Source organism: Neolamprologus multifasciatus, chromosome 7 (genome assembly GCF_963576455.1).
Source record: "Neolamprologus multifasciatus chromosome 7, fNeoMul1.2, whole genome shotgun sequence".
In the NCBI taxonomy this organism is placed as follows: domain Eukaryota; kingdom Metazoa; phylum Chordata; class Actinopteri; order Cichliformes; family Cichlidae; genus Neolamprologus; species Neolamprologus multifasciatus.
The window spans coordinates 4029377-4053563 of NC_140445.1; the positions used below are offsets into that span (position 1 = coordinate 4029377).

At 44.7% G+C, this 24187-nt stretch overlaps 1 protein-coding gene, 9 non-coding genes and 1 pseudogene across 12 annotated transcripts in view; 10 read left to right on the forward strand and 1 right to left on the reverse strand.

Moving 5' to 3' along the window:
* Positions 1 to 66: 66 nt before the first annotated feature.
* ldhd (lactate dehydrogenase D) overlaps positions 67 to 24187 on the forward strand; it is a 53045-nt gene continuing 28924 nt past the window's right edge. Inside the window, exons 1-2 of one of the 2 annotated variants that reach the window (XR_014875138.1) lie at positions 67 to 251; positions 4597 to 4709. Coding sequence is in view for 1 of the 2 variants with exons in the window: in XM_085166817.1 (XP_085022943.1) it covers positions 159 to 251; positions 4597 to 4709 (206 nt within the window). In the remaining variant the exon portion in view is untranslated. The remainder of the gene's footprint in view (positions 252 to 4596; positions 4710 to 24187) is intronic. The other variant, XM_085166817.1, reaches the window with a different exon arrangement.
* Positions 740 to 810, forward strand: trnag-gcc (transfer RNA glycine (anticodon GCC)). Its single transcript has one exon. It is a non-coding gene; the product is annotated as a tRNA-Gly (tRNA).
* Positions 1065 to 1135, forward strand: trnag-gcc (transfer RNA glycine (anticodon GCC)). Its single transcript has one exon. It is a non-coding gene; the product is annotated as a tRNA-Gly (tRNA).
* trnag-gcc (transfer RNA glycine (anticodon GCC)) lies at positions 1403 to 1473 on the forward strand. The gene has a single exon. It is a non-coding gene; the product is annotated as a tRNA-Gly (tRNA).
* trnag-gcc (transfer RNA glycine (anticodon GCC)) lies at positions 2368 to 2438 on the forward strand. The gene has a single exon. It is a non-coding gene; the product is annotated as a tRNA-Gly (tRNA).
* Positions 2654 to 2723, forward strand: trnag-gcc (transfer RNA glycine (anticodon GCC)). The gene has a single exon. It is a non-coding gene; the product is annotated as a tRNA-Gly (tRNA).
* trnag-gcc (transfer RNA glycine (anticodon GCC)) lies at positions 4948 to 5018 on the forward strand. Its single transcript has one exon. It is a non-coding gene; the product is annotated as a tRNA-Gly (tRNA).
* trnag-gcc (transfer RNA glycine (anticodon GCC)) lies at positions 12018 to 12088 on the forward strand. The gene has a single exon. It is a non-coding gene; the product is annotated as a tRNA-Gly (tRNA).
* trnag-gcc (transfer RNA glycine (anticodon GCC)) lies at positions 14977 to 15047 on the forward strand. Its single transcript has one exon. It is a non-coding gene; the product is annotated as a tRNA-Gly (tRNA).
* Positions 15896 to 22989, reverse strand: LOC146513525 (uncharacterized; annotated as a pseudogene). The gene is made up of 6 exons (XR_014875141.1): positions 22875 to 22989; positions 22611 to 22679; positions 21420 to 22509; positions 20119 to 21284; positions 19447 to 19971; positions 15896 to 16992 (listed from the first exon to the last, which is right to left on the reverse strand). The product of XR_014875141.1 is annotated as an uncharacterized LOC146513525 (transcript).
* trnag-gcc (transfer RNA glycine (anticodon GCC)) lies at positions 16196 to 16266 on the forward strand. The gene has a single exon. It is a non-coding gene; the product is annotated as a tRNA-Gly (tRNA).

The following is a 24187-nucleotide window of genomic DNA, read 5'->3' on the forward strand; positions in this document are numbered from 1 at the left end:
TCCTGGAATATACATAGAGAGAGAGAGGGAGAAAGAGAGTGAGAGTGTGTTTGTTTTATTTTGAAAACAGAGTTCCGGAAGCGGTGTGCTAGAAGTAGCTTTTATGTTGTCAGCGGCATTCTGCGTTTGTGTTTTGCCGTCGGTGACATTGGCAAACAATGCTCCTCGGGCTGACTAGAGGGCGGCTGCTGCCGTCTCCTCGGCGCTGCCTCCTGCATTGTCGCCACATTAAATCTGCAGCCACCGCTGCGGTGAGTGTTATTTAACGTCCTTCATGTTGGTCGTTCAACTTCAATGCGTGTTGTGCACGAAGTGACGTGCACAGCATGTCTTACCTGCGTGCACGGTACAACTTGCTAGCAAAGCATTAATTAACGAGGCTAATTATGAATAAGCATTAATTAAAAGGGTTAATAAAGCAGGAGGCCCAATACCACCGTGTACAAATGCGAATTATTATCTCCGCGCATTAAACTTGAGTCAGCAAAACCTGTAAAAGTTTAGGTGGCCCTTTTTTAAAGGTCTTTGCGAAGGCTTTTTATAAGTTAGCATGCACAACAAGCGAACCTTAAATTGCAAAATCCGGCGACCCGGGAAAGATTTTTTTTCCGAAATGAAATGTGAAATTATCACACATCTTCCATTTAGAAGAAATATTGAGTCCAGAAAAACAAGCAACTCAACCGTTAGTATGTGTCACAGAATTTTTCTTGATTCTTGATTTTTCTTGTCTATGTGCGCATTGGTGGTTCAGTGGTAGAATTCTCGCCTGCCACGCGGGAGGCCCGGGTTCGATTCCCGGCCAATGCAACGTTCCTTTTTCTTTGTCAGAGCCGACATAAAAATTATGCGTTTACCTTCTCGAATCAAATAAATATGAATACGTATTTGGATGCGTTCATAAAAGGTATGAATTCTCTAAGCCTGTTGTAGAATGCACCGTTTTTCTGTTTGCTGGAAATGTAACATTGATCCTTACCGTCTACTGAGTGTAGACAGTGTAAGAATCGCTAAAGGGGGCGGCAGTCCGTTCTTATTCTGTTGTGCAAAAGTCTTTGCTGTGAGCATTGGTGGTTCAGTGGTAGAATTCTCGCCTGCCACGCGGGAGGCCCGGGTTCGATTCCCGGCCAATGCAGTCTAATTTTCTTCTTCTTTCCTTTGTGTCATGAGAGGTGTGCAACTATAGCAACTTTAAAATATATGACACCATATTTCTTTCAGAAAAAGAAATATGGTGTCATATATTTTAAAGGTCATCCCCGTGCACCGCTGTCATCTTATCACCCAGTAGGATTAGCCTGATGGTGTTAAATGCACTGGAAATTTCAAAAAGCATAATGCTTAGTACATGCCGACTGGCCCAGAAAGCCCTCCATTTCCTGTGCAAAAGTCTCTCCTGTGAGCATTGGTGGTTCAGTGGTAGAATTCTCGCCTGCCACGCGGGAGGCCCGGGTTCGATTCCCGGCCAATGCAAGACTAATTTTCTTCTTCTTTTCTTTGTGTCATGAGAGGTGTGCAACTATAGCAACTTTAAAATATATGACACCATGGAAAAATGTGATTAGGTTCTTTATTACTCGTTATCTCAAAAGCAAGCACCTGAAAACACCCCGACGATGCTGGAGATTATGTGGAGACTGGGACGCCAATCATTCTCATGTGTTTTGGAAGTGTAAAAATATCAAACCTTACTGGGAAAGCATTGCGGCAACAATGAAGAAAGTGCTGGGGTATGACGTGCCGTGTGAGGCACGAGTAATGTATTTTGGAATGTGGGAAAATGTAAGAAAGGAGGACCATTACTTGTTTAAAATTATGTTGTTGTCAAGCAAAAAGGTAATAACAAAAAACTGGCTGAAAAGTGACCCTTTAAAATTGGAAGAATGGACTGATGTAATCGAGGACATATATATAATGGAGAAAATGACCTACACTTTGAGACTGAAATCTGATAAACACCGAAAACAGTGGACAAAATGGATAGCCTATAAGACTCACTCAGCCCCATAAGGCAGGGACCTCTCCTCGTTGTTTTTTTTTTCTTTTTTTTTTTCCTCTTCCACAGATTAGGTGTCCTTTATTCCTTTTAGTTTGTTTCTTTTGTGCTCCTTTTTCATAATTTTGTTTGCATGTATTATAAAATTGGAAAAAGTACAAAATAAAAAAGTAAAAAAAAAAAAAATGACACCATATTTCTTTTTCTGAAAGAAATATCGTGTCATCCCCGCGCACCGCTGTCATCTTATCACCCAGTAGGATTAGCCTGATGGTGTTAAATGCACTGGAAATCTCAAAAAGCATAATGCTTAGCACATGCCGACTGGCCCAGAAAGCCCTCCATTTCCTGTGCAAAAGTTACAGCAGCAAGCATTGGTGGTTCAGTGGTAGAATTCTCGCCTGCCACGCGGGAGGCCCGGGTTCGATTCCCGGCCAATGCAAGACTAGTTCCTTTCTTCCGTGTGTGGGTATTTAGAGCAGCTATGAATGTCCACTTTTAAAACTGCTTCTGTACTTACTATATAGGACTGAAAGCTAGTATGGTGAACTTATACAGGTTAAAGTCACTTTTGCACTTTGCTTGCTTTCTGATTTGTGGCACAGAAATTAGCTGTGGGGCCATGCTCTGTTTTCTGTGCACAGGTCACAGTGTCAAGCATTGGTGGTTCAGTGGTAGAATTCTCGCCTGCCACGCGGGAGGCCGGGTTCGATTCCCGGCCAATGCACTGCTTGCTTTTCATCCCCCTCTCTATTATTTATGTGTAGGCATTCAGACGGGCTATAAATTCTTTAACTCTCTTGTGGACAGCACACCTTAAATTCTACTTATCTGTTAGCCAGCAATCAAACTTTGAGAGATGCTGTACAGCTGGCTCATCTGCAGAACTGTAGGTGAGTCCCCACCCCCAGTGTGTTTGCTTGTAAGGTAACATCTTCCTAAACTTGGCTCAAAATGAGCCCACAGACAGTTTGCAGGTATTTGAGAATAGGGCTGTGCGATATGACCAAAATCCCATATCCCATATAAGACATCTATCGTCCGATAACGATATAAATCACAAAAATGTAACATTTTCTGTAAATTCTGTGAATCTCGGGCAGCTTGACCTGCGTGAAATGTTTCCAGCCGGGCGTCGTGTACCTGGAGTCGAGTGTTTTAACTGATGCATGAAACGATACATTTTTAGACATAAGTTGTAACGACCGCCGTTTTCTTTGTGAGTATTTATTACACAGTATGCTTCGGGGAAAAACCTGTTCTAACATTTGAGTCTAAGGTTTACTTTTTAGCACCTGACGGCTCCTTTTTGCTTCTCATCCGTAAACAGTCTGCATACTCTTTCATGTGATTCAGTTTATTTTGAACAGTCTCAACAGGATCTTGAGCTTTATTCTGAAAGGTTTATGTGGAAAATAAACAAGCGGACACGTGACACAATGGTTTTACCGTCGTTGTTGCTAACGACAATGCATAAAAACAGGCACTTGTCCGTCCGTAGTGTGGTTATATTAAATATAAGAGAAAGAGAGAACTTTAAGAAATTAATATAGCTACTACAGTGACCATCAAAATTATGAAAAAATATCGCCGTAAACAGTTTAGTTTATTTTGCGACACCACGAAACAAACGATAGCGTAAAATGAAACGATAGACGTTTTTATATCGTCATCCGATATATATCATTATATCAAACAGCCCTATTTGAAGAGCCCTACTCTGAACAGAACTTAAGGGGCACCTCTTGGTTGTCAACAGATGGGGAGCATCTCCTTGCTGCTAGAGTCCCTCCCCACTGAGCCCTTCTCAGCAGGAAGTCAAGTAGGCCATTTACATAAAAAGAGGAAGACCATCTCTGAATCGAGAAGGGTGCCTAAGCCCATTGTTTGTCAGTGGTGCTAGTTTCAGTCATTATGCAAATATATTGTTTTTAAGGTTGAGGAAATGTGCAGTTAGCAATGGTTTCCCTGTTTCCATTACCAGCTCCTTCAGTCTCAGGAAAACCAGGGCCATCACAGGTGACCCCTTGCACCCTGCCCACCACTTGTTTGCCACACTGTCCTCTGGTGGGCACCTTAGGTCAGTCAGGTTCGACACCTGCTGACTCCTTTCGATGTGTAGGAGCAGCAGTTACATCTATTACTATTAAATCTGGTGCCAACTAGTGAGATCAATGATGGATTCATAATATAGACAGTATAAAAGACGTAGCTACCACATTGTCATCCATTGATTACTGAAGCATTTCTGCTGTCTTGTTTTTTTTAAAAAACTAGACAAAACAAAAATGGGTGGGTCTTTCCGTGAAACGGCTCACTCATTGGCTAATGACCATAAGCATACCATGGATATCCTTTTTTCTAAAACACGATATGCCCAAGAATTAAAATACAGACAATTTTTGTTATCCAGTGTGACTCAAAACAAGTGACCGATTCCAGTAATTTAGCAGAAAAAATCTACAGAGGTCAAGTCAGAAATAAATACAGGGTATTTCATTTGTATTATTACATATTATCAGGCTATTATTATAACAAGTAGTGGATGCTTTTGGTATTGTATTGTGTGTAACTCTGTATTCATTTATGTGTCTGCACAGAGTGGTGTTGGAGACAGCGTGCTCTCTGCATTTAGGTCTATATGTGGCGAGGACGGCGTCTCATTGGGCGAAGCTGTTAGAGAACAACATGGCAAAGATGAGTCTCTACACAGGTCAGCATCTCCCATCTCACACACAAAAAATCAAACATTGACCTGTACTGATTTACAGATAAGCAGAGGAGCCGCCATCTTTCTTGTGTTTTTCTCCAGACTTTTTCTTTTTCTTTGTCTTTTAGTTTCACAGTCAGATCCACCCTTGCTTGTCACATATAGGCCTGAAAACAATGCTAAATGTGCTAGTGGCCTGTAGGGCCATCATGTGTTTTCAGTGGAGAAGTTTCTGCAGCAGGCATTGGTGGTTCAGTGGTAGAATTCTCGCCTGCCACGCGGGAGGCCCGGGTTCGATTCCCGGCCAATGCAGGGCTTACTTTTCTTCCCTTTTTTATTATATATGTGTAAATCTGTTATAGAATCATAACTTTCTGTTTTCAGTGGATCACCGATGCTAGCACCATTGACCAACAATGGGCCAGCAGGTCAGTGTCATAATCATTAATATGCAAATTATCATAATCATTGATCAATGGCTATAGTACCATTCACAGGGAGTTGAACAATGGCTCCAATCACAGCATTAAAACATGGTGAACGATGTACTCTTAGACCCCCTCCTCCATTCAGAAACGGTCGTTTACATTTTCACATAAATGGGCTCCTCGACTTCCTGCTCAAACCGCAAATCAAACAGCACCAGTTGATCCAATCGCACATTTGTTTTTTGCTGGGCCCACCTTTGTTTTCCAAAAAAATGTTCGCGCCCCCCCTTGTGCGCGCACATGCACACGCACGCACGAACACATCCTCCAACCACACACCTATATTTTGCTCCATTGCGGTTAATTTTACACCTCAAATATTTAGTAAACAATTAAGCAAATACAAGTAATCTGCAATAAATTACAGGTAGTAATAAAATAAACTACTAACTCTTTTACGCTACGTCCACACCTACACGGGTATTTTTGAAAATGCAGCTGTGTCGTCCACACGTAAACGCGTTTCAAATCACCGAAAACTGAGATTCTTTAAAACTCCTTTTTTGCGTTTACACGTGGATGAGGAATACAGAGTCCGTCACGCAATGTCAAAGGTATGTGCCTTTTTTCACGTCACGCTGTGACGTTATTGTTTACATGAGATGAATTGCAGAATGGCAGATAGAGACGAAATACTGTTAATCTGACTATCTGCAGGTTTTACAGGCTTACATACACACGCAGTTACTGTCCCTCCATTTACAAAGGCAGAGGCATCACGGTGTAATTATTTTCCATCTAGTTGGTTTTTTTCCTGTGTAATAATATTCAACATTGCTATCAATACATTTTTCAATCCCTCTGCAAAATGGGTTTAAAAACATAAACAGCTGTGGGATCCTGTTTGTCTGTGATTTGAACCGGGGAACAAATCATGGCAGGATCAGCCTGATATTATTTGTATCCCACTGTAACTTTACTGTATAAAGAGCAAACATCTCCAAAATGTCAGGAGTAGTTAGTCATTACAACAAGTGTTTGTGAACTAAAAATCAAGAATGTGGGATCCTGTTTGTCCGTGATTTGGAGAGCCCAGCGCTGCTCCCGATGAAGGGAAAACCAATTCTGCAGGGGAGACCTACCTCGGCACTTGTGCAGGTGAAACCAAAGGGCAGACATGCTTCACCATATTTTCTAGTCTTTGGCTTAGAATGAAGTTGGTTTGGAAACATATTCAGCGATGCTTCATCTCCTGCTTTGCGTTTGTGGAGGCGCCCTGTGCTAGCAGTGTCCAAGCATTGTTTTTTTGGTTTTGTTTCTTCGTCTGTGAAGGTTCTCAGTCATCCAGGTCATCGTAGTCAAAGGAGCTTGCAAAGAAAAGCGTCTGGACTTCTTTAAGTTACTTGAAGACGTTTCACCTCTCATCCGAGAGGCTTCTTCAGTTCTAAGGTCAAATTGTGGAGAGTCCCAGATATAACCCTAGTGGGAGTGTCCCCCCACAGAGGGACAAAAGGACCCCCTGATGATCCTCTAATCGCCTGAGCCAAGGTGTGGAACTGGGTGTGGGTCCCCATCAGCCAGAGTTTCGGGTGATTTCATTGTGAAACCTGGCCTCACCTTATCATGCGAATTCCTGAGGTCAGATGGCCCAGGGTGTGAGTGGGCCTTAAGGCGTCTGGGAAGGGATCTCAAAACTGGATTATAGATGGCAGAGAGTTGGTGTCGTAAACCACCGCCTCTGTTCAAAGATGGTCGCTCACAGTGGACATAGATGGCTTCTTTCACTCCTCTTTCAAACCATCTGTCCTCTCTGTCCAAAATGTGAACATTGGCATCCTCGAAAGAGTGACCTTTATCCTTAAGATGCAGATGGACAGCTGAATCTTGTCCTGTGGAGGTCGCTCTTCTGTGTTGTGCCATGCGCTTGTGAAGTGGCTGTTTGGTCTCTCCAATGTAGAGGTCTGGGCATTCCTCGCTGCACTGCACAGCATACACCACATTGTTAAGTCTGTGTTTTGGCGTTTTGTCTTTCGGGTTTTGTTTCTTCCTTTTCATACCGCGCCCCCCCCCCCCCCCCCCCGCAATGGCTCTGCACCCCCCCTAGGGGGCGGGCCCCACACTTTGGGAAGGTCTGCATTAACAAAAGGTAAAAAACAGTTTTTATCTAGTTAGTCTGGATAAGATTGATTTTTTTACTTTGCTTTTTATTATTTGATTAGCATTTTATTTGTTGTTATTATATAGTACATTTTTATATCAGTTCATATTTCCAGCACTATCAAACTGTGCTTACATTATTTTTCCACTTGATCTCTCCTTATTGAACTGTTTTTGTAGATAGCCTTCAAGCAAGCAACAATACCTAAACCCAAAATATTATCACCAGAAGTGGCATTTTAGGGTTACCAATTCCCTCAGCAAAATAACTTCGATGTACCTTCTTTGAACAATAGAAATACCGCACAGGCCCTCGCTGGTAAAAAATAGTGAATGGAAGATTGTTAAGCAGATGTTTAATTGAACATCAACCGTAAACTGATCATGTTCAGAGGCTTCTGCTGCAACACTCACTCTCCTGGCTGCATAGTCCGGAAGAGTCTTTATCTCCGCAAGGCTGTGGGCATTATTGTACAAATGCATGGAAGCTCTCCATGCTATGCCCTGTAGCCTCTTCCTTCTGGAGATTTTTGACCCCAGCTTGTGGGTAGACCGAACCGAGTAGTGCCCGCCGCCCCGGTATGTCCTATCCCTGCCATTAGTGAACCATTTGAACATGTCCTGGTAGACTGCCTTGGTCCTTTACAAAATACGAGGGCAGGTAATCAGTTTGTGTTGGTGTCCACTCGATTCCCTGAAACAATTCTGTGGAGAATCACTACAACAAGCATTACCAAGGCAATTAAGTGTTTTACCACATTTGGTAAATGCGACCCTTGTCTTTAGCTATGATGTGCGGGGCTCTCTGAAGGTGCTTAAGGAGAGTTCTCTGAGTGGCTGTGCTTCAAAGACTGATTTGGTGAGTAGGGCAGTGTGATATGGCCAAAAATATTTATTACAATGTAGAATTGAAAATTTGCGATAACGATATAACTGACGATATAATTGACACGAAACAAAATACAACTCCACAACTTTATTAGTGAAAAAAAAACCCCCATCAATCTCTTTTTGTTTAAACAAGCAGCTGTTTTTTATGTGCATTAGGGCTACATAAAATTTAACAGTGGTTATCCTGTTATATACATGGTAATCCATAACCATGTATATCCACAAAACCTAAGAGGTGCTTTGCAACAAAAGCGCAGTGTGCAAAATCAATAAGTCAAATAACAAACTCTTGAGTAAAAACAAAACAAACAAAACATGGATAAATTATGCTACTGCTCCTGGAAGTTTTCTACAGAGTCTTTGTCAGAAACACTAACATGTTCACAGATGCAGGCTTAAGGGAGGACCTTTGACAAGTTACAAGGTTTCCACCTGTGCTGAACAACCTTTCAGATGCAGAGCTAGTTGCTGGAATGCAGAGGTATTTCCTAGCTAATCTGCTGATGTGGGGAAAGTTTACTGTGTGATGCTAACCTCTCTGCAGTTACCTCTATCTTGCCACTAACTGGTCCCTTCAAAAAACTCCCGAGACTCTTCTTTGGCTTTTTAACAGCTCCCTGACTTGTTTGGTCTCCAGTAGATCTATGAGGTGTTTCTGAAAAACCTGTGGCTGTGCTACCCTGGTGTGACACAAGATGCTCTAGTTCACTCATGACTTGAACTTTGATGGCTTTGCTTTCACTCTCACTGAAATATTCTGTATGAAAACGTCTTGCCATGTCAACATGAGGTGCCTTGTGGTTTTATCAGCAGCTAAAACCTGTGTTATAGCTTTTTTTGTTCCAGCAGCCGTTGGATCATTCTCTGCTTTGAACCCCAACGAGTGCAACATTCATTTATGAGTTTGTGTTCTGGTAGGCCCAGTGCCTTTTGAGCAGCCTGCAGAGCTCGCTGGCGCTTGCAGTGGTGGCCAAAAGCAGCAACAATCTTCTTTCCCACTCCAACTGCTCGTTCGATCCTTGGGTGCTTCACACTTCTTTCTAAAAGACATACATTTAAAAGGTACAACTACCCACATCCAGAGATTAATAACACAACATCAGTATTATTACCATCATTTAAACTAATACAATAAGTGCTTAATCTGACGTTATAATTAACTTACCTATTGCAATGTGCAGGCGATGTCCGAAGCATAAAAGTCTGGTCCAGTTATTGAGTGCGACGGCTTTCACAATGTTGGCCCCGTTGTCTGTCGTCACACACACTTGTTTTTCCTCCTGAAGATTCCACGAGCTGAGACACTCTTTTAAGACTCTGGCTATATTTTCCCCAGTATGGTCCTCGGGGAAAAAACTTGTTTCGAGGCACTTGTTTTGTAGCTTCCAGTCTTGTCCACGTAATGTATTGTGAGGCTCGTGTAGGGGTCTGATGTTCAGCTTGACCACATGTCCGTGGTGGACGCAAAACCTCCACCGAAGATAACACATTTGGCACCTCAGTACGGATCTCTTCATATAAAGTAGGCAAGGCGACTTTCTTGGTGGGTAGCTTGTAGCGTGGATCGAACGTTTTAAGCATCTTTTTGAAACCACCTCTTTCCACACTCTGAGTGGGCATCATATCCCTGGCTAAACAATGTGTTTAATTAGTTCCCCCCAGTGTTTGCTACTTGCTAGCTGAAGTGGACAACTCTTCACATGCTTTAACAGCTTTATTGTACTCCAAGTGCTTCTGCTTCAAATGATGAAATCGGTTTGTAGTGTTTCCTCCCTTCGCCACGACGGCCCGCTTGCACCTTCTACAAAAAAATTGTGCTTTGGTGGGTATTGGATGGACGAAAACCAAACCACTTCCACACCACCGAAGTTGCACCATTTTTACTGACCAATTCTGCTTCACCCGTTTCATTCAAAGATGCGCTTTTGTCCATGTCATTGTCCATCGCCGCCATACTTTTTCTGCCATGTGCGTATGAGCGTATAAAAACAAAGGGCACTGCGCATTTGACCCATATTTCATTTTCTTATCGTTGCCTAACGTTATGCCGGTATTACCATGAACGGTATAATGTGGCCCAGCCCTATTGCTGAGTTTTGTGAAGATGTGTAGGGATCGGTGGCAACGTGCTATGTTGTTAGCAAAAGAGACTCTCTGTGTGTCCAAGGTTAACATGAAGAAATGGTTTGATAGTAAAGCACTAAAAAGACAATTTCAGCCTGGGGACAGGCCTGTCCGTCCCTGGTTCTGCTCTTGGGTCCCTATTTTATAGTGAAGAAGGTGACAGGTGTTCACATTAAAAAAATAAGAGTTTGGCAAGGCAACAGTAACGTACCTAGGTAAGCAGGTTGGTTTTGGACAGGTCCACCCGGTGGAGGCAAAGATTGTTGCAATCTTGAACTATCCGACTCCGACCACCAGGCAGGAGCTAAAGCGGTTCCAAGGTATGACCAGATATTACCGGTGGTAATTACTGGTGCTGTGTTATTGCAGGATGTGCCATCCTGTCTGTTTTTTCTATGTCAAGTTCAAATGCCATCAGCAGAACTATTCTACTATAGAGAAGGAAGCACGAGCTCTGCTTCTTGCCCTGCAGCATTTTGCAGTGTATGTTGGCTCCAGCTCCTCTCTGGTAACTGTACTCACAGACCACAATCCTGTCGTTTTTCTTCACCGAATATACAATGATAACCAACGACTGCAAGAAAGTAGAGCTTGAAGCCCAGACCACCAGAGATTCACAAGTGTAAGGGGTGTTTCACCAGGTGTCAGTAGGTCCAGTGGCGAGGGAGGAGTGCTGATTGAGCTCAGCTCGCACTCTCATTCTCTCCAGCCACTGACCAACTTTAGGCTTGCTGATACATTTGGGTGTGACCAACCTCAAGCATGAAGTGTTCTCAGGTGATGACTGGCGTCTTACTACTGGCAACGGCTCTATTCATCAGACTATCCGACCTGGAAGACGGCAGAAACCCATACACGAGCCGAGATAAGAGATGGACACATGACAACTCACATCTAGCGGACATGACACAAGACCACATCCATCCTTGGATGAAAAATGCCTGATACAGATACGTGTTTAACAGAACCACAGAGAAAGACTGTTAGGTCTGCTCGCACATGCCGAGCACATCAGTACAACCAATCATATATGGGAAACACCCTGGAACATGTGCACCAATTCTGATCTCCGACCACATCTTCAGAATGACTTGTGTAAACTGCACATCAACATCACCATCCTCACCCAGGAAGAAACGCTTAACTTCAACAGTCAGACCACATGACTCAATCTGGGGTACCTAAAGAATTCAAACTCTGGACAACTGGACAAAAGGTACTCAACTCACTCTTCCCGTGGGCAGGAGTTGGGAAACATGCTCTCGGAATTCAAACCCTGGACTATAGATTTGGCTTGTTCCTCGATGCATCCTGCAAGGTCAACGAGGGACCAAAACCAAGAAATAGACGCTCTCAGGATTGCTGTAATGCAACATCGTGTAGCACTGGACATGATCCTGGCTGAGAAAGGAGGATTGTGCGTCTTATTCAACACCACATGCTGCACTTACATACCAGATAATGTACATTCTTTAAACATGGCTTCATGTTGGCTTGTATGTTGGCTCCAGCTCCTCTCTGGTAACTGTGCTCACAGACCACAATCCTGTCGTTTTTCTTTACCGAATGTACAATGATAACCAACGACTGATGCACAGGGCACTGCTGGCACTGGATTATAATCTTGTGATTAAGCATAAGAAAGATACTGACAACATAGTAGCTGACACACTCTCACGCAGCTCATAGTGAAGTGTTTTGTAGCCAACAAGCATTGGTGGTTCAGTGGTAGAATTCTCGCCTGCCACGCGGGAGGCCCGGGTTCGATTCCCGGCCAATGCAACACCTATTTTTCTTCCCTCTTTTTACACACATATATAGTGTATATAACAATATATACACAGTTAAGCCTGTAATTATCCATACCCCTGGCAAATTTTGTCTTAAAGTTACTTTTATTCAACCCCCAAATTGTTCATTGTTTCATTGTTTAGCCCCAAGGCTATATGTTTGCTCCTTCCTTTGGAGTGTGTGTTACATGTCTCTCTTTTATTGGTATTGTTAGCCCTGAAGTATTGTTGATAAAGTGGATAATGGTGCCTAAGAGCAGGCGCAAAGTGTGGTTGAGCCAGCTACTGAATCTGAGAATCCCTCCACTTACCCATCATTAGCCAAATGTCTTACCGCTGCGCCTGAAGATGATGGTACAAAGGGGGGTAAGTAGCAAAGATGTTTGGTTTCTGACGGTTTGTTGATACACAGGTGGAGTCCAATGTCAGGAGACAAGTACAGTTCAGCAGATAGTGTTTCCAAGTTTCACCAGCAGGTGCTACGGTTAGCACATGAACATTCATAGTCAGGTCATTTGGGTGTTACAAGACATATGACCGCATATCGGAACATTTCTTTTGGCCAGCAATGAAAGCAGATGTGGTGCGGTTATGTAACACAGCATGCAGTTCCAGCATGCATTCGAGTCAGCAAATTCCTTCCATTGCAGCGCCCCTGTCTTAGCGGCTCCTGATTCTCTCAACCTTTCAAGCTAGATGTTGATGCTAGTGCCACTGGAGCTGGTGCTGTGTTATTGCAGGATGATGAGGCGTGCGTGTGCCATCCTGTCTGTTTTTTCTATGTCAAGTTCAAATGCCATCAGCAGAACTATTCTACTATAGAGAAGGAAGCACGAGCTCTGCTTCTTGCCCTGCAGCATTTTGCAGTGTATGTTGGCTCCAGCTCCTCGTTGCCTAACGTTATGCCGGTATTACCATGAACGGTATAATGTGGCCCAGCCCTATTGCTGAGTTATGTGAAGATGTGTAGGGATCGGTGGCAACGTGCTATGTTGTTAGCAAAAGAGACTCTCTGTGTGTCCAAGGTTAACATGAAGAAATGGTTTGATAGTAAAGCACTAAAAAGACAATTTCAGCCTGGGGACAGGCCTGTCCGTCCCTGGTTCTGCTCTTGGGTCCCTATTTTATAGTGAAGAAGGTGACAGGTGTTCACATTAAAAAAATAAGAGTTTGGCAAGGCAACAGTAACGTACCTAGGTAAGCAGGTTGGTTTTGGACAGGTCCACCCGGTGGAGGCAAAGATTGTTGCAATCTTGAACTATCCGACTCCGACCACCAGGCAGGAGCTAAAGCGGTTCCAAGGTATGACCAGATATTACCGGTGTTTCTATAAAAACCTCTCTGCGATTGTGGTTCTTTTAACCAGGTTATGTAGCCCAAAGGTACAATTTGAATGGTCTGTAGAGTGCCAGCATACATTCAAGTTAGCAAAGTCCTTCCATTGCAGCGCCCCTGTCTTAGCGGCTCCTGATTCTCTCAACCTTTCAAGCTAGATGTTGATGCTAGTGCCACTGGAGCTGGTGCTGTGTTATTGCAGGATGTGCCATCCTGTCTGTTTTTTCTATGTCAAGTTCAAATGCCATCAGCAGAACTATTCTACTATAGAGAAGGAAGCACGAGCTCTGCTTCTTGCCCTGCAGCATTTTGCAGTGTATGTTGGCTCCAGCTCCTCTCTGGTAACTGTACTCACAGACCACAATCCTGTCGTTTTTCTTCACCGAATATACAATGATAACCAACGACTGCAAGAAAGTAGAGCTTGAAGCCCAGACCACCAGAGATTCACAAGTGTAAGGGGTGTTTCACCAGGTGTCAGTAGGTCCAGTGGCGAGGGAGGAGTGCTGATTGAGCTCAGCTCGCACTCTCATTCTCTCCAGCCACTGACCAACTTTAGGCTTGCTGATACATTTGGGTGTGACCAACCTCAAGCATGAAGTGTTCTCAGGTGATGACTGGCGTCTTACTACTGGCAACGGCTCTATTCATCAGACTATCCGACCTGGAAGACGGCAGAAACCCATACACGAGCCGAGATAAGAGATGGACACATGACAACTCACATCTAGCGGACATGACACAAGACCACATCCATCCTTGGATGAAAAATGCCTGATACAGATACGTGTTTAACAGAACCACAGAGAAAGACTGTTAGGTCTGCTCGCACATGCCGAGCACATCAGTACAACCAATCATATATGGGAAACACCCTGGAACATGTGCACCAATTCTGATCTCCGACCACATCTTCAGAATGACTTGTGTAAACTGCACATCAACATCACCATCCTCACCCAGGAAGAAACGCTTAACTTCAACAGTCAGACCACATGACTCAATCTGGGGTACCTAAAGAATTCAAACTCTGGACAACTGGACAAAAGGTACTCAACTCACTCTTCCCATGGGCAGGAGTTGGGAAACATGCTCTCGGAATTCAAAACCCTGGACTATAGATTTGGCTTGTTCCTCGATGCATCCTGCAAGGTCAACGAGGGACCAAAACCAAGAAATAGACGCTCTCAGGATTGCTGTAATGCAACATCGTGTAGCACTGGACATGATCCTGGCTGAGAAAGGAGGATTGTGCGTCTTATTCAACACCACATGCTGCACTTACATACCAGATAATGTACATTCTTTAAACATGGCTTCATGTTGGCTTGTATGTTGGCTCCAGCTCCTCTCTGGTAACTGTGCTCACAGACCACAATCCTGTCGTTTTTCTTTACCGAATGTACAATGATAACCAACGACTGATGCACTGGGCACTGCTGGCACTGGATTATAATCTTGTGATTAAGCATAAGAAAGATACTGACAACATAGTAGCTGACACACTCTCACGCAGCTCATAGTGAAGTGTTTTGTAGCCAACAAGCATTGGTGGTTCAGTGGTAGAATTCTCGCCTGCCACGCGGGAGGCCCGGGTTCGATTCCCGGCCAATGCAACACCTGTTTTTCTTCCCTCTTTTTACACACATATATAGTGTATATAACAATATATACACAGTTAAGCCTGTAATTATCCATACCCCTGGCAAATTTTGTCTTAAAGTTACTTTTATTCAACCCCCAAATTGTTCATTGTTTCATTGTTTAGCCCCAAGGCTATATGTTTGCTCCTTCCTTTGGAGTGTGTGTTACATGTCTCTCTTTTATTGGTATTGTTAGCCCTGAAGTATTGTTGATAAAGTGGATAATGGTGCCTAAGAGCAGGCGCAAAGTGTGGTTGAGCCAGCTACTGAATCTGAGAATCCCTCCACTTACCCATCATTAGCCAAATGTCTTACCGCTGCGCCTGAAGATGATGGTACAAAGGGGGGTAAGTAGCAAAGATGTTTGGTTTCTGACGGTTTGTTGATACACAGGTGGAGTCCAATGTCAGGAGACAAGTACAGTTCAGCAGATAGTGTTTCCAAGTTTCACCAGCAGGTGCTACGGTTAGCACATGAACATTCATAGTCAGGTCATTTGGGTGTTACAAGACATATGACCGCATATCGGAACATTTCTTTTGGCCAGCAATGAAAGCAGATGTGGTGCGGTTATGTAACACAGCATGCAGTTCCAGCATGCATTCGAGTCAGCAAATTCCTTCCATTGCAGCGCCCCTGTCTTAGCGGCTCCTGATTCTCTCAACCTTTCAAGCTAGATGTTGATGCTAGTGCCACTGGAGCTGGTGCTGTGTTATTGCAGGATGATGAGGCGTGCGTGTGCCATCCTGTCTGTTTTTTCTATGTCAAGTTCAAATGCCATCAGCAGAACTATTCTACTATAGAGAAGGAAGCACGAGCTCTGCTTCTTGCCCGGCAGCATTTTGCAGTGTATGTTGGCTCCAGCTCCTCTCTGGTAACTGTGCTCACAGACCACAATCCTGTCGTTTTTCTTCACCGAATGTACAATGATAACCAACGACTGATTCACTGGGCACTGCTGGCACAGGATTATAATCTTGTGATTAAACATAAGAAAGATACTGACAACATAGTAGCTGACGCACTCTCACGCAGCTCATAGTGAAGTGTTTTGTAGCCAACAATCCTAAATGTGCTACTGGCCTGTGGGACCGTCCTCTCTGCAAAAGGTGCTGCAGCGTGCATTGGTGGTTCAGTGGTAGAATTCTCGCCTGCCACGCGGGAGGCCCGGGTTCGATTCCCGGCCAATGCAACTTTAGTTTTCTTCCCTCTTTTTACACACACAACAATATATACACAGTTAAGCCTGTAATTATCCATACCCCTGGCAAATTTTGTCTTAAAGTTACTTTTATTCAACCCGCAAATTTATTTTTTTGTTTTGACCAGAAAGGACACAGGCAGACATTCACAACTAGAACAAAACTGTCTTATATACAATATCAACTGTTTCTTCCTCATTTTTTTTTTCTTCCATCCATCTAAGTCACTCTGCCTCGTAGAAAGCAGACTCCTGAAACTCCTTCCAGGTCATTTCCTTGTCCATGCCTTTGTCTCTGTATAGAGTACACTTTGGAAGGGCAGCAGATATAGTTTTCCTGCCACTCCAGGGAAGCCCGTATGTGTGGGCTATTTGGTCCGTGTTTCAGGTCCCTGTGGCTGAATCTGCAGAGGTAGCCTGCTTGTTGGGATTCTGGGCTTTTCCTCCATCCTTCCCTCCACCCTCTTCTTGGTAGCTTCTGGTTCCCTCTGGAAAAATTCTGTCTGAACAAATTCTTCAAAGGGCATTTTAGGGTTACTGATTCCCTCAACAGCATAAGTTTGATGTATCTTCTTTGAACAATAGAAATACGGCACAGGCCCTCTCTGGTAAAAATAGTGGATGGAAGATCCATCTGTCTCATATTGGGACTTGGGCTGTCCACAGGCAAGACAAATCTTTCTGCCTTCCTTCCTCAGGTTGCTCCTGCTGTTGATTCTCAAAGATGCCTTCCACCATCTTCTCTATTGAGTCTTGTGTCAGAGGTGTAGACGGGGCAGGAGGAGGTGGGTTTAAGTTAGCTGGCTCCAAGGTGACCACAGGAACACTGGTTGTCTCACTCCCTTCTGTTAAAGAGTGCCACAGTTGCTGAGTCTGCAGAAGTTTTTCTGGGCTTGTGTTCAAAGAAGTGTTTAGAAGCTTAGCCAAGTGTTTCACATAACGGGATATGTGTAGCTTGGATGTGCGGTGCAGTAAGCTGTTGGGATCAGTGCACTGGGTCCTGCTTCACAGGTGCAGACTTGTCCTGAAGCTCATTTTTAATCCTTGTATCTTCATCCGATGGATCCTGGAGAAGGTATCGAAGTGGCTCCTTGTGGAACGCCACAGATTTTCCCTGAGTAGAATACAACTTTCTTGTGAATCTTGACATACAATCATCAATGGTCATGACAATTTGCATATTAATGATAATGAAACTGGCCTCACAGCCCATTGTTTATTTAGTGGGCTAGTTTCAGTCTGTGCGCAAATGTACTGTTTAGAAGTTTGGGGAAACCTGCATCCAGCTGAGACTAAAGAAGTCATTTGGATGAGTGACGAAACGTTTCTCCCACTGAAAACACTACGTCCAGATGTACAGAATCAACTTTTTGGAATTTACTTTCCGGGATGATTGAGCATACATCAAGACAGAATTGTTCATAATTTACCATGCCTTTTTATCACAGCTGATAAAATGTAACCGTCTTTAACCAAGTGATGGACGTTTTCTTACACTAATCAAGTAAATGAAATCACAGTGAACACTTCTCTTACCTTTAAAATACACCTGAAATTTTTAATCTATTGGTTTACTCTTGTTTTAAACAACGTTTATTACCTTTGACGAATGAACAAGGATCGCTGAGATCTGTTGCAAGTGGTGCATAACTTGTCTTTTTTCCTGAAATTTAAAAAAGTGGAAATTGTTTAAAACTGCCAGGTCTCAAACTCGCAACAGCGCTGGAAGGGTCACAGTGGTGAATAATATATTAAATCTGTAGTTTAGCACTACCATAGAGAATGAATGGGAAACTGTTTAGACCTGTTAAACAATCCCAGCCTCCCATGCAGGGGCCCATCGCGTATAGGTGTAATGGAGAAACAGCCAATCAAATCGCAGCTTTTCAGCCAGTGTAAAATTTTTTTTTTTTTTTTTTTGCACTGAACCATCTGAGCACAGGTTCGAGTCCTGGTTGGGACAAAGGCTGTGTTACATTATCAAAAGATAAACACCATTTTTAATTTAGTTAATGTGGATAACATTTATTTTTCACTTTGCTTTTTCTTATTATCATTCTATTTATATCATAGTGTTATGGCCTGTGTAGTATTATGTACCTATACTGTGTAAAAGAATCTTTTATTTATATTTATGTATTATTCACATTATTGTATTGTACAATGTTTTGGTGCTACAGGATTTTAGCATGCCTCAATGTCTCACACATTCATGCTGCTAACAGAAGGTATCTCAGGAAGCTGGAAGCAGGTATTCACACGGGAAAAGTTCATCTTTTGTCTTCTCCACTGTAAGAGGAAGCAAGGGATTGTGAACTTTTCTCTGGGGGAAGACCAAAGGTGTGAAAACAGCTGTGTGTTCTCCCTGTGTACTCCCTCTTTCAGGTCCCTGTGGCTGAATCTGCAGAGGTGGCCTGCTTGTTGGGATCAGTGTTGCCAACTCCTCAGTAAGGAAAATCGCTATTGGCTGTCCTAAAAATCGGTAGAAGTCGCTAAATGACGTCATCGCCTAATTTGCATAATAGGTCATGCTAATGTATTTGTAACCTACGTTGTTGGAGAGAGAAATAACATCATGGAAGAGACAGAGTAAAAAAAACGTCCTAAATGCCTTTAGAATTTATTTAGAACTACAAATTTAATTTCTTTTAGCAATTATTGGGTTTTTTTATGTCACAATTCCAACCCTGCTCCTTTACCCGGGCTTGGACCGGCAAAAGTGACCCGAAATAGGCACTCTGGGAGAGTTACTTTGTGTGTGTTTGTTAGTAGTCTTTCACGTCAAAAAGTTGTCATAAATATGTCTCCAATAACACCAGAAAAAGTCTTTGTCACTTGTCGCTTTTTTAGGAAAAAAAAGTCGCTAAGGGGTCTGAAAACTCGCTAAATATAGCGACAAAGTCGCTAAGTTGGCAACACTGGTTGGGATTCTGGGCTTTTCCTCCATCCTTCTCTCCACCCTCTTCTTGGTAGCATCCAGTTCTCTCTGGAAAAAGTCTGTCTGGGCAAATTCCTCAAAGGGCATTTTAGGGTTACTGATTCCCTCAGCAGCATAAGTTTGATGCACCTTGTTGGAACAATAGGAATAGCGCACAGGCCCTCTCTGGTAAAAATAATGGACGGTGGATCCATCTGTCTCATATTGAGACTTGGGCTGTCCACAGGCAAGACAAGTCTTTGTCTGCCTTTTTTCCCCTCAGGCTGCTGCTGCCTTTCTAAGATGCCCTCCACAATCTTCTCTGTTGAGACTTGTGTCAGTGGTGTAGACGGGGCAGGAGGAGGCGGGTTAAAGACGGCAGGCTCTACGGTGACTACAGGGACACTAGTTGTTTCACTGCCTTCAGTTAAAGAGTGCCACAGCTGCTGAGTCTCCAGAAGTTTTTCTGGGCTTATGTTCAAAGATGAATTGGTGTTGAGAAGTTTAGCCAAGTGCTTCACATACCGGGATATGTGCACCTTGGATGTGGGTTGCAGCAGGCTGTTGGGATCTGTAGCAGAGCGATGGACCATGTCTGCTTAATCTTGATCCACAAGCTTCAGGATGTCCTTCTTCCCATGGTACTTTTGCAACAGATCATCTATTGCCTCTTTCATGGGTCGTGTCCAGCACAAAAACCTTTCCACCTGTCTTTATAGGTCCAGTGCGAGCACTCCTTGGTGAGGCCCGCATCGGCAGAGGTAGAGCTTTAGAGATTTCTGGGAAACAATAGTAATAGTTGTTCATATATCATGTAATGAACTAATAATAATAATAATAATAATAATAATAATAATAATAATAATAATAATAATAATAATAGTAATGACATGGAATTGTTTGACAATACCATTATGTTAACTTACCCATGACTGTTGTAGGTTACTGGGTGTCTTCTGATGCCAACTCCTGCTTTAAAAAAGTGCACCAGAGAAAGGGTGGGTGACAGGTGGTGCTGGTGCGGGGGATGCCACACCAAGTGGTGCCAGGCTGGAGGAGGGTCCCGCTGCTGGAACCTGAAGTTGGGCAGCCACAGGTTTTGGAACAGAGGACGGGGGCTGAAGGGCAGCCGGTTCATCTTTTCTCAGGGTTTTGTGTTTGTCCCAGTTCAGAGGGACTGGACGGCAGCCTGGCTCTCTGTATTCAAGTTCAAATCTCTCTCCAGTGTCTGTCAGAGAGGTGAAGTGCAGGGTACTTCTCCTGACCGGTCACTCTCCTGGAGGCTGCATTCAACTCCACCATTAGAGCTGGATCAAAAACAGAAGGGAGAATGACACCTGGCTGCTTACGGTCCACCAGTCTTTGGTAGTTCCATCGTGCCACCTCTGTCATGCCCTGGGCCTGGAATAGTTCAGTGGATCCACTGGGCCTGGTGGAAATGATAACCCTCCTGCTGTGAAGTGCCTCGGACAGGAATCCAGATGGGGTCCTTAGCGCCTTCACCAGGGACATGGTTAAGCTGAAGAGTCCCACTGTACCGAAATATTACACCCTCTGAGAGCTCAGGGTCACTGAGGCAGCCACGCAGAATGTGGACTCTGAACGCGCCACGTCTTCAGCATGGATGGCTTGAAGAGTGGGACGTTGTTGGGGTCTGTGGCCAGGTGAAAATGGTTCAGGATCTTTTCCACTCTGTTCAGCAGCTCAGTGGGTTGTGGTATTTTGCTCCCGCAGTGCTCCCGTATGTGTTGCTTTGTGGGATTAGCAGGATGGATGCCACAACTTATAAGCATCCTGGAGCCTCTTCAGGTCCGCCTGATCAACCACTGAGAATGCAGCAGAGAGAAGCTGGCAGAAAGTGCTGAACAGAGGATGATGCTCAGAGGTGCACTCCCGCGAAAATCGCCTCAGGCAGTGGAACAGGTCCAGTTTTACAATAATGTTCTTATTGTAGTGGGTTCGAGAGGCACAGCTGTTTGCCACTGGTCCAGATGTGGCCGCAGCAACAACAGCAGGAGTAGTTTTCCAGGCATCCCACGATAGATTTTCCCCAGGGATGCAGTCTGTGATCTTAAATGGAGCACAGCAATCCCTAAATGTAAGAAATACAAATACATGTAGTATATGGAATATTATGTGTGTGCATCAAATTGATCTTAAAAAGGAAAAACTCAGTTTGTCCAGACAGATTAGCAGTTTGAATGACAAGGATGATTACGGTTTTTACCTGTACACCCAGTGGTAGCCAGCCTTTTCCACTCCTGCATCACTGTACCTCTTGGCCATTCCCTGGTACATGGGCTCCAAGGACCTTTCTGTCTCAGACTGAACCATGACCCACGAAACAATCAGCCAGTTTTCATTCATTATGGAATAACTGGACATGACCCCAGATGCCAGCATGACTTTTCGTGCCACCTTCCTGGTGTGGTCAGACCTGAAGATGTGGCCAAAAGTGCCCTGGAGGAGTTTGGATATGGCTGGATGTTGACGTCGGAATTCGTCGAGCAGGCAGTCAGTCAGGTAATGGCTGGACACAGAAACGCCACACCAGGCATGTGGGTCTTCATAAGACCTGAACTCCTGTGGCTTATTTTCCTTCCTCAGGAACTGCCCAATGGTCCTCTGTCCATGTGCTCCTGCCTCAGAATCCCAGACCGATTCTGTGGCATGGAGGTACGCCAGGTAAGCTCGCTCGTACTTGAGGTGCAGGAGTTCATTTATTTGGTTTGCCATGTCTGCTGGAGATTTGCCAGTCCTCCTGAGCTCATCCATAACAGACTGGGAGATGACCTTTTTGTATGTAAGAAAAGCAGGGAGAAGGTTGGTAAACCGTTTGGGCAGTTTCTCCAGCCATCGTGGATTGTCAGCAAACCAGTTCCTGCGACAAGCCCTGCAGCAGAGTCGTGAGGAGAGGATGTAATACTGACCACTGGTGCCAACAATTACTCGTGGCCTGCCCACACCAGCAGAGACCACTTGTGAACGAAAGCAACCATGGAGACATGGCAAGATATAATTGTTTCTTAACCTGACCATGATAGCACTCTCAGGTTTCCAACTAAAGAAGGGGTGGAGCTGGAAGACATTTGGGGATGGAAGGTCAGCCACTGTATCTATGAGCTCAGGCTGTGGAGGGAGACGCCAGAGTGAAATCGCGTTCCCTGCGTGACGCACTGGTCGAGACCCAGGCCATAGTCCAAGGTCCTGAAGCTCAGTCTTCATCCACAGCTTCTGGTGCGGAGAACAATTCCAGCTGCTGAGGTCGTGCTCATAACCAGCCAGTGGAACTGGAACAGCTGGCTGAGCTGAAGGAGCTAGGATTGAAACATAAATATTTGACAAAACAGTGTTACTCTTATATCGTTACTGTTGGAATACACAGAAAAAAAATAAAAGACATGCAGTATACGCTCACCATCTTCACTGCTGTCTTCAAAAGTCAGCACTTTGCACACAGATGTGGAAGCAGCATCTGTACTCAGTCCTGAAACAAATGAATGCAGTCATTCTGTAATTCATTTGTGCAAATTATGAGCAAGATGACAAAATGTAACCTGAGCGTGAATAATATGCTATCATTAATGATCTATGCTTTAAGCAGATGTTTAACTGAACATCAACTGTAAATGAAAATAGGATCGGGACCAGGATTTGACTCAGGCCTTTCTGTTTGACTGACCTGTGGTCTCCTTTAATAGAAATGCCAGCTCCTGTGGGAGGGGCACAGGTGACTTCCTCTTCACACCTGAGGCTGCACCTACAGGTATAGTAATAGAAAAGAGTAATGGAAACATTTTTTTTACTCTAGACACAATAAACAGAACATTTAATTATATGAAAAACATTATAGTTGTTTTGTACCATCGGCCGATGATGCCTGAGGTTCTGCAGTTGTACTGGACGGTGGTATGGACAGTGCAGCAGATGGAACTACAACAGGAAAACGTGTCAGTTTAGAACACACATACATTAGAACACACATACATCAACACTACAATGAGCGGGTAGAGGGAGGTTAGGAGTCTTCTCTCACCCTCGTTCTCTGCGGTCTGCTGGAGCAGGGGGGCTAGGAGGAGGAGTTGGCCGTCCGACTGGGGTCCGGAATGTGGGGCCTCCCTGCTGCTGCGGAGTCGGGGCGGTCTGCTTCTCCCCACCGCAGGGAAAAGGGTAACACAACCTGGGTCTGGGTGCAGTTCCCCCCTCCAGGGGCAAGGGTACCTAGACCCGGTTCGTAGAGTACGCTTGGGGAGTGTGATTGTGTGTACAGCGTCTCTTTATGTCTGTCTCCACGTTGGTTGAGTGTGGAGTAAGTGCATATGAGAGCATGAGGGTGGGAATGGATGTTTGTGTCTGTGTGTGCCTGTATGTCTGTGTCCATATGTCAGGTTGGGTATCAGACGCCACCTCTCTGAGGACAGCTCAGGCCCTCCAAGGTTTGGAGGCCTATCTCCCCCCACCACTTCCCCTGCCGGGGGCGGACTCCCTCAGACATCGGTGCGTTGGTGGTTCTTTGTGTCCGGGGGTGGGCGTCCGGGTACACACCGGCTCACTCCTTGGCGGCTGCTTGTCGGGGCCTGGAGCCTGGGGCTCGCTTGGGCCACTTCGGGGGTGGGGTGCCCCCGGCCTTTCGGCCTGGGGCTCGGTCACTCAGGCACAGCTGGCTGCCGGCGGAGCTCACGGGCACGTCGCTGCAACCCCCCCTGGCTTCTGCTCCGTGGCTGCTGGGAGCTGAGGAGAGTCATCTGGGACTCTCCTCAGCTCTTTCTGGGACAGTGGCACGGCTGCCCCTCTGTTGGTCTTCCTTGGTCTCTTGTGTTCTGGGGGCCTCTGGATGTCTGGAGTCTTGATCTCCTCCATACCTGCTTCATGCCCTGGAGGACGGGGCAGTGGCCCCCCACACCCTCTAGCAGATCATTACATGAGGGAACCTTTTAAGAAAACAAGCGCGTCCATGCTCACAGGTGTACACACGGGTGATCACACACACACAAA